We start from the raw sequence: 9,283 nt of genomic DNA, 5'->3' as shown, positions 1-9,283 counted from the left end.
GCGGCGCCGCCGCCACGTGACCGCCCCGGGGGGGTGAGGGCGGGGGCGGCGCGCGCCCCCCGGCGGCGGGGCGGCGGCGGGGCGGGAACAGCGCGCGCCGCCCCCGCCCTCACCCCCTCCCCTCCCCCGCCATTTTGGCCCCCTGCCGCCATTTCGTGCCGGGGGGAGGTCGGAAAATAGAAAATCCTCCTGCGTGCCGCCTGCTTTGCTTGGAGGAGAAGCCCCATCCTGCTGTCCCGCTGAGCCGCTCCCTCCTGGGCTGGGTTCTGTGCCTGAGGAGGTGCCTGCCCGCAGGGCAGCGTGGCAGCTCCTGCCTGGCCAGGTGTCCCCATGTCTGCTGAGGGGTCTTCCCTTTCCCCATCCCACTTTCTCCTCCCAGCCTTTTTTCCCCCTTCCTTGTTCCCTTTCCCCTTCCTTCTTCCCCCTTTATTCCCCTCCCTCCCCATCATAGATCACATCTCACTCATCCGCCTGATCCACTCTGATCCCCCTGATCCCATTATCCTCACCCATCACCTTCACACACCGTCCCAGCCTTGCCAGGGGCTCAGGGGGCTCCCCCAGCCCTGGGAATTCTCTGAGAGGGCCCTGGGCTCAGAGCCTCGGGATCTGGGCTGGGCAGTCCCACGGGATGCTCCATGCGCTGCCCCAGGCTGAGCTGCCCTCTGCAGCTGGGTGAGTGATCCCTCCCTGGGGAGTGCTTCAGCCAGCAGCACCACGGACCTGGCACTCTGTGGGGCCACTCCTGGGCCCACAACAGCCTGAAAGTGCTTTGGACTCCAAAGGCTGCTTTTCAGAGAGCCATGGAATGGCTTGGGGTGGAAGGGACCTTAAAGCCCATCCCAGTTCTACTCACTGCCCTGGGCAGGGACACCTTCCACTCTCTCAGGCTGCTCCAACCCCAATGTCCAGCCTGGCCTTGGGCACTGCCAGGGATCCAGGGGTAGCCACAGCTGCTCTGGGCACCCTGTGCCAGGGCCTGCCCACCCTCCCAGGGAACAATTCCTTCCCAATATCCCATCCAGCCCTGCCCTCTGGCAGTGGGGAAGCCATTCCCCCTGTCCCCAGTCCCTCTCCCACTCTCCTGGAGCCCCTTTAGGCATTGGAAAGGGCTTAGGTCTCCCTGGAGCTTGTTGGTGTTTGGGAACTGAAGCCTATCTGGACAGGGAATGTCCTTGATGTAAACTATCCACATGGGTACCAACTTCTCAAGTTCTCATGGATCCTAGTATCTCTTATGGTTGCCAAGAAGGGAACACACCTTCCTTGGCCATGTCTGAGGAGAGGGGCCTCACCAGTGCCCTCCTGGGAAGGGAGGCTGCAAGGAAGGGCCCTAAAGTCAAATCCACACAAGCAGGACATGACAGGATGAGGGGAAATGGCCTTAAGTTGTGCCAGAGGATGTTTATATTAAATATTAACAAAACTTTTTTTCATTGAGAGGGTCTTAAAGTCTTGGGGAAGTACTCATAAAACATGTGGATGTGGCACGTGGGTTAGTGGTGAACATGGTAGTACTGGCTTGACTTGATGATCTTATAAGCCTTTTTGAACCTTAACAATTCAATGCCTTTACCTGGAAGAGCTCAGACACAGCATCTTTCCAAGGAGAGAGGAGAGATCTGGGGCTTTATTTCTTGCCCTTGCCTTTGCCCTTGCCCTTGGCCTTTTTCAGTTTTGACCTGTAGATGGAGCGCACCAAGTAGCCTTTCCAGTAGGCCTGGATGCAGGTGGCAGCCTCGTTCCTCCTGGCCTCCAGCCGGGCAGCCTCCTCCTCCTTCTCCTTCAGCAGCCGGCGCTCCTCCTCGATCTCGGTGTACTCCGGCAGCAGCAGCGCGTGCTTCTCCATCAGCACCGCCAGCTGCTCCTTCTCCTGCTTGTAGGCAGCCTGCAGCTCCTCGAGGGCAGCCTGCAGGACAGCAGGGTCAGCAGCTCCTCACAGCCCCTCCTGAGGCTCCTGAAACCCATCACAAACTCACAGAGCCTCAGCTGCTTGGAGCCTTTCCAAAGGGAGTCAAAAGGAAGGCATGTGCCCAGTACTCAGGGAATTTCATGAGATGTGGGTCCTTTGATACTCCCCTGGAAAATGCTCCCACAATGGAAGATTTGGAGAACCAGCAGTGTGGAGGTGGGTCTGCCTTGACAAATTCTGCCCCAAACATGGGGCTCCTGCCTCTCCATGGACAGGAAACCAAAATAATCCCATTATTAAATATCTGACAGGGTGATCATTCCTTACAGTTAATAGCAGCTTTCAGGCCCCTCCCTGCATTTTGCTCTGTAAGGAATCCAGTAGCTTTTATCCAACCCCCATAAATACTGCAAGAACAGGAAAGCCTTTCCAGAGGCAAGTTTTGGGGATGCTGATGTGACCCTCAGCCTGTTGTGGTTCAGCTGGGTGCAGGCTGTTGGGTTTCCTAACACCCACCACAACCCCCAAGGATTCAGCAGGAACAGGAGCAGGATTTGGACACCAAGTAGGGCCATGAGAATTGAGGATTGGAGCAAAACTGAAAAACCTGTTTCCTGGCATCAGGTGGGCATCCCAGACAGAACATGGTGACCCATTTGCCTCCAGATACTGTGGGATTTAGCAGTGGATGTAACTTTTCTAAAGCCAAAGCAGCAGAGGACTCCTGGACACAAGGCAGGACAAAGATCCCTTTCCTGTAGTTCACCTGAATGCAGAACTGCCTCTCACTTCCATAACCTCCTGGGTAAGAGCCATGTGTCCCTTTGGACAGGAATCTACCTGAGCAAACCACCTCATGGCAGAGCAAAGCACATAAAACCAATACCTGTTTTTCTGACATGTCTGTGTCGTATTTCTGGACCCATTTCTGAATTTCCTTCTCTGTTTTGCACTTTTCCTGAAACACAAAACATGATCAGATCCTTGCAGACATCTGAGGCCTGGTAAGAAGTATCCTGAGTAAGAAAACAGGGAAACTTTGAGCCACAACATCATTATTATGTCTTTGTATTATATCAGGGAGGAGTATTTCACCTCCTCCCTGTGACAAGCTTCTTTCAGCTGACACATATGTGGTTTGCCCTGGTTTGAAGATTCTCCTGAGACATTCCCAAAGGGCTTTATTTGCTTTACAGCATGGAGCTGGGAGGCTGAACAGCACCTGGAAGTTGCTTTCTGCAGGAGGAAATGAACGTGTCTGATGGAATGTGGCAAGTCATCCACAAACTGAGGCAACCAGCCTAAAACTGTAGCAAGAGAGAACTGCAAAACATGAATGTGGGGCAGAAAGTACTCAGAAGATGGTGCCTTTTCAAATAAGGAGGTATTTCTGGCTGTAAAACATTTTAGCAGTGTACTGCTGTACAGCCTGGGGCAGTTTACCTGGATGTGTGCTCTGTGCAATCACTGCTGCTCCATTTCCTGTGTGGCACTGCCCCAGGATGTCCCAAGGGCTCCCAGGCCATCACGAGGTCCCACCTGAGTCATTTAGACCACAAGTACAACTTGTACTTGCTGAGGAAAGGAGGCCTCTGTGGTCAGTAAATGCATCTGCTGGGGAGCTGGAATGAGCTGAGCTCTCCACAAGCAGCCCTGCTGTGGCAGGAACTGCAGCAGGAGCTGCCTGACACAGCCACTCTGCCAAAGGTTGTGGGGGTTGTACTGCAGCTCTGACTTGGGTTTGATGTTTTGGCAGTGCCCAGCCCTTCATGCTGCACATCCCAATGCAAGAGTGACATGCCCCATCCCCATGTGGCCTTCCTGCCATGGGGAGCTGTGCTGGTTTGGAGAGGATATCCACAGTGAGCAAAATGAGAAGGAAAATGCCCTTTTTCCAGTTCTCCATTCTCTGTGTCACCAGTGTATTCTGCTCAGGGCAGGGCTGTTGCTGCAGGGGCCTGAGCCTGCCTGCTGCTTCTGTTCCTCCTCCTGTACCTGCTCAGCCCTGGGAGAAGGATTTGGGGTGCAGGTGGGTGAGGGCTGCACCTGCCTCACCCTGAAACCCCCCCTGCCCTGGGCTGAGCCCCCAGTGTGAGCAGCAGGGGAGGGGGGGATTCTGCCCCTCTGCCCCACCTGCAGAGCTGCCCCAGCCCTGAGCCCAGCACAGGAGGGACCTGGAGCTGCTGCAGAGAGTCCAGAGGAGGCCACAGAGACACTCCAAGGGCTGGAGCCAGGCTGGGAGAGCTGGGGGTGCTCACCTGGAGAGGAGAAGGATCCAGGGAGAGCTCAGAGCCCCTGGCAGGGCCTGAAGGGGCTCCAGGAGAGCTGGAGAGGGACTGGGGACAAGGGATGGAGGGACAGGACACAGGGAATGGCTCCCACTGCCAGAGGGCAGGGCTGGATGGGATATTGGGAAGGAATTGTTCCCTGGGAGGGTGGGCAGGCCCTGGCACAGGGTGCCCAGAGCAGCTGTGGCTGCCCCTGGATCCCTGGCAGTGCCCAAGGCCAGGCTGGACATTGGGCTTGGAGCAGCCTGGGACAGTGGAAGGTGTCCCTGCCCATAGCAGGAGGTTTGGACTGGATGAGCTTTAAGGTTCCTTCCCACCCAAACTCTTGGGATGATTCTATGAAATCACATTTCCCCCTGATGCAGCCCAGCCTGACTCCTTGGCTTTTCTGTTCTGCCAAGCTGGGCAGAGCAGGACCTGCTGAGCCCTCAGCACCAGCCCCCTTCCACCTTGAACACTAAATCAGTTCTAAAAGATGCCTTCTACCAAACCAGTATTGTTTGTTCTGCTCCCCCTGCTGCAGATCCCTGGTTTCTCACTATCCCACAGCTGTCCTGCTCCAGCCTTGCTGCCTGAGCTCTGCCCAGTGTCACAGCACAGTGTGAGGGTGTTCCCAGAGCTGAGGAGCAGGACCTGTGGCTGTCACTGCAGGGCTGCTTTCACTGCAATCAGCAGAGCATGAGGACAGGGTGGGTGTGCCCTGACAAACACCGTGTGCATCCTGCCAGGATCCAGCAGGGAAAAGGAGCTCCCTGCAGCAGGCAGAGCTGACAGCTCTGCAAACAGGTTAAACCTCCTGTCCCAGAGCCCTTTACCTTCCTGAGAACCAGCTCTGAGGCCCGATGCTTCAGCACCAGTGCATTGTAGTGCGCTCTCAGCCGCTGGATGTCCCGCTGCAGCCTGGCACACCTGCCCCGGGAGGCTTTCTCATCCTCTTTTTGCTGATTTTCCGTTTCCATCATGATCTGCTGGATGTCAGCCTTGCAGCCCTTGGCCAGATTTTCTATGGTGGTTTTGAGGTTTTCGATTGTTTCGTCCTTCCTCTTAACCTAGAGCAAAAAAACAAGAGGAATACCTTTGGGAAATGCCCCTGAGGCATAAGGATGGTGGGCAGGAGAAGAAAAAACACTGCAAAGATGGAGGAGATCCAAGAAGAGAGTCTCAGGGGCTGGCTCAGGGAGCACCAAGGACCTGCCACTGCCGGCTGAGGGAGGAGTTACACTTACACAGGAGCTTTGGAAGCCTTCCCCTGGCTCCTCTGGGAACCTGTCAGTAAAGGCACAGAGTGAACAAACCATCCCAAGCCCCACTGGCACTGCCACCTGAGGAGCAGTAAAAACAGATTCCCTGGAGTAGCTCTGTGGCTCCTCAAGGGCTGGATGAGGCTCTGAGTGACTGTCTGGGGGACACAGCTCAGAGAGGGGAATCCCCAGCAGGGATCAGTGAAACAGATTGATTTATTTATTTATATACCATGTCTCAGACAAGCTGCCAAATTGCACATAAAAATCTCCATTCCCAGAACTCCACAAAGCAGAGGGAAAGGGGAAAGCACACCCTTGGCTCTGCCAGCAGTAAGCACAGGGCAAAACCTTCTCAGCCAGCCCTTGTTGTAGGGAGGAGAAAGAGAAGCACAGGTAGAAAACAAAGGATTGTTGTCAGGAGCTCTGGGATTGGCACACAGGCTGGGAAAGTGCCTGGGAAGTGCCCAGTCAATTATCTGCACCTCAGCTGCAGAAAAAATTAAAGATTCATGTAATTTGTATAATCACTGATTAATCACAAATGCTCCAAGGCAGCTGTTGGGATTCACTGAAATGTTCATTTTAACAAGAGTGAAGACAGAGCAGATATTAAAAATGGATTTTAATCAGAGCAATCTCTCCCTGTAATGATTTTTCATTCTTTCAGCAGCAGGGAATGATGCAGCTGGCACTGTCACTGCCAGGATACCACCACAGCAGTTTGTGCCTGTCCTGCCACTCCTCTGGAACTCAGGGACTTACATTGTTTAAGTTGGCTGGTGATGACAGGTTCAAAACAAGCCAAATTCAAGTTAAAAAAAAAAATAAAATCAAGCATGCAATAAGCATTTTTCATTATATTTTACAATAAAAATATTTTTAAGTTTTAGATCTGGTTTAGAAAGGATTTCTGGAACTTGCTCTTTAGGAACTGCAATAAAGGGATCAGTTTGTAGCTCCCAAGGTTTTGCTCCAGTAACACTTGTTTGGAAAACACATTCCCACAGGATCATACCTCCTCATCTCGAGTCTGGATGGCTGCTGCGAGCTCTTCCTGTAGAGCTGAGATCATTTCTGTGTTTTTCTCCACCTGGAGGGAAATGTCCTCCATGAATCGAATCTTTTCCTTCTCTTCCTCAGGACTGGTCAGGAGCCTCTCGAGCGTGAAATCCCGGAACTGCACAAAGGCTTTGATAAACACATCAGCTGGGGACTCTCTCAGCAGAACTTGGTATTTCAGTCCATGGTAAAGCAAGGGGTTGGCCAGGAAGAGCCTCAGGATGTTTCTCAGGGAACGTTTCAGGCGTTGCTCCACAGCTATCCTGCTCTTCTCATCTCCAGGGCTGGACAGCAGCTGCTGTACTTCCATTGAAAGCTTCTGATGCTCCAGAAGGCTGCCTGTGATCTCAGGTCCCAGCATCTTAGCATACCTCTCCAGGGAGCCAATAATCCGTAGGATCAGCCTGGTGATCTCCAGCTTAACAATGGTCTCATCCAAGACAGTCAGGATTCTTTCTGTCTCTGTGCTGTCAGGCTTTAACTGGCGTGGATCTAACGCCTTCATGGCACCTAATGGGATCTCTTCTTTCCTTGGAGTTGCCATGCCCTGTTCACCAAGGTTCTTTTCTTCATGAGGATGCTTGGGATGCAGATGGATCCCCTGTTGCCATGGATTCAGTTAAACACCAGTGGCCTGGGGGGTTTGAGGTTCTAGAGAGGACACGGCAGCTCTTACACAAGATGAGACTCTGGAAGAAAATCGACGTCCCTGTGCTGCTGCTGTCACGTAATCTCCCTTCCTGGATTTTCTCTCTAAGAGGAAAACATGGTGACAGGATTGGAGAAACAATATAATTTGGGAAAACACTAGAGTCCGAGATTACCCCGCAGTTCCCTCTCAGTCTGGGCAGGGGGTCAGGACATGGGGCTGTGGATTAGAGCTGATCTCTGTCCCAGAGGAGCTGCCAAACACCCATGGGAAGGGGATGATGGATTCCTGGCTTTGAGGGGTGGTGGGGAGAAAGCTCCCAACAGCTTCTGAGTAGGAGCTGAGGTAGAGCAGCACAAGCTGCAGTTCTGCAGTCCCCAGGGAGGTGTTGGAGAGGGGTTTGGAGAGCCCGGGGGCCACCCTGGAGGGAGGGCAAGGTTCCCAGTGGGAAACCTCTATGGAAAAACCTGTGCCTGTCCCTGTCAGGGAGGAGGTGGGAGAGGGGTCTGGCAGGGACCGGGGAAAGGAGAGGCGGCTGGGCCGACAGGGTCCCCTCGGCTGCGGGTCTGGGACAGCAGGGGGACCCCAGGGGCCGAGGTGATTGCGGGTGGGGAGGAGCCCGTGTGAGGGGCGGGCGGCCCGGGCCGGTGCGGGCGGGTCCAGGGGCTCTGCGGGGGTGTCTCGGGAGTCGTAACTGGGGGATGCCGGCCCCAGGCGGCCTCCACCCCGTGCAGCGCACTCAGTTCCAACCCTTGTCCCGGTCCTGATCCCGGTCCTGATCCCGGTCCCGGTCCCGATCCCGATCCGGCCGGTAGCGCCTCCTGTTGCCAGGCAACCAGAGGGGGCGGGGCCTTCTCGGTAATTTATAGCAAGAGTGCTGGCCCCGCCCCATGGCTTGATTGGCAGCGCTGCTGTCCAATGAGGAGTCCCTGGGCCGGGGTCCCTCATGGCGCCCGCGGGGACTGTGAGGGGTGAGGGAGATGGGGTGAGGGAGATGGGGTCTCTTCTGGGCTGTATTCCTGAAAGCACGACAAGTCACCTGAAGAATAAACTTTATTCCCCCAAGCTCACATCTGCCAGGCGCGGCTCAGCCCAGTGGGTGTCCGGAGCCCCGAGGGGGCTGTTTAGAAACATCAGAACACGAGGCAGTTCTCCTAAGCCGCGCTGTTAGCGTGACTGGTTTTACGGGGCCATAAAAGCGATAGTGAACCTCAGCTGATGAAGATGCTGCTGTTGTGCAGGCTGAGTTAATTGATTACTTGTGAGCTGATGACAAAGAACATGCAGGCCCTTGAATGCTGCACAGCAGCAGTGCCATCACCCTCTGCCCAGGCAGTGCCATGGATGCCCTCAGGAAAGCAGGATTTGGTTTCCAGCAGGAAACATGGAAAATGCTGAATTCCAGGCCGTGCTCACAGTGAAGCTCCGTCCCTCACAGAGCTGCACACACAGTGATGGAGTGGCTGTGCCCTCACGGGCAGCCTTGTCCTGGATCCCAGCCTTAGCTGGCCTGAGCAGCTGCTTTATTGCTGTGCAGGGATTGTCCAAGGCTGTGAATAAATCTGCAGTCCCAACTGCTTCCTACACAAAGCTGCTGGTGGGAGATGTAGTGGGATCAGCAGTGCTGGGCTCTGCTGTGGCACTGGTGAGGATGGATGAGGGGACACTTGGCCTTCCTGCCCGCCTGGGCAATTCTGATACCTTCCCTAACACCCCAAGGCATTTTCCTCCAGGCTCCTCACCTGGAGCAGTGCCCTCCATGTGGCTCAGCCAAAGGACTGGTTCAAATCAAGAATGGGATTGAGTGTGACAGTGAGTCTGGGTTTGCACATGCCCAGCCACAGAAGTGGCAGCTGGAACTGCCAGTCTGGGCCAGGCTGCCCTGTAACCTCCAGGAAAGCACTGACCTGCCCAGGAACACTTTCTCAGGCTTTGATTTGGCAAATGGGATCACACTGCATCTAAATCTTCTGGATTTCCTGGCTGCACTATGGCTGAGAGCACAGCAGACTGTGATTTGAGGCTCCAGAGAGGTGTGCTGCCAGTTGGATGTGTCCTCATGGAGCTCATCACATAACAGAGAACAGCCCTGAGACGTGGAGAACTGCTTTTCTTGACAAGGACTCCAGAA

At 54.6% G+C, this 9,283-nt stretch overlaps 1 protein-coding gene across 2 annotated transcripts; it reads right to left on the bottom strand.

Moving 5' to 3' along the window:
• Positions 1–1,603: 1,603 nt before the first annotated feature.
• On the bottom strand, positions 1,604–7,967 carry IQCD (IQ motif containing D). 2 transcript variants are annotated; one of them, XM_056504379.1, is made up of 6 exons: positions 7,892–7,967; positions 7,180–7,256; positions 6,460–7,104; positions 5,016–5,249; positions 2,799–2,870; positions 1,604–1,909 (listed from the first exon to the last, which is right to left on the bottom strand). In XM_056504379.1, the coding sequence occupies exons 3-6, from the start codon at positions 7,045–7,047 to the stop codon at positions 1,631–1,633; spliced, it is 1,173 nt and encodes a 390-aa protein (XP_056360354.1). In that variant the 5' UTR covers positions 7,048–7,104; positions 7,180–7,256; positions 7,892–7,967; the 3' UTR covers positions 1,604–1,630. The 2 variants fall into 2 exon arrangements, with proteins under 2 accessions (XP_056360354.1, XP_056360353.1); XM_056504378.1 differs by having other exon boundaries at positions 7,903–7,947.
• Between the last annotated feature and the right edge of the window lie 1,316 nt (positions 7,968–9,283).

The sequence above is a fragment of the Oenanthe melanoleuca genome, chromosome 15 (genome assembly GCF_029582105.1).
Source record: "Oenanthe melanoleuca isolate GR-GAL-2019-014 chromosome 15, OMel1.0, whole genome shotgun sequence".
Lineage (NCBI taxonomy): Eukaryota > Metazoa > Chordata > Aves > Passeriformes > Muscicapidae > Oenanthe > Oenanthe melanoleuca.
The sequence above is the reverse complement of the archived record's forward strand: the minus strand, read 5'-3'. Positions and strand labels throughout refer to the sequence as shown.

Excerpts from the sequence above, each read along its gene's own strand:
- IQCD (XM_056504379.1), bottom strand. The coding sequence starts at position 7,047 with ATGGCAACTCCAAGGAAAGAAGAGATCCCATTAGGTGCCATGAAGGCG. Across the intron at positions 5,250-6,459 it reads TCCAGACTCGAGATGAGGAG|GTTAAGAGGAAGGACGAAAC; the intron begins GTATGATCCTGT and ends TTTTTGCTCTAG. Across the intron at positions 1,910-2,798 it reads CAGACATGTCAGAAAAACAG|GCTGCCCTCGAGGAGCTGCA; the intron begins GTATTGGTTTTA and ends GCTGTCCTGCAG.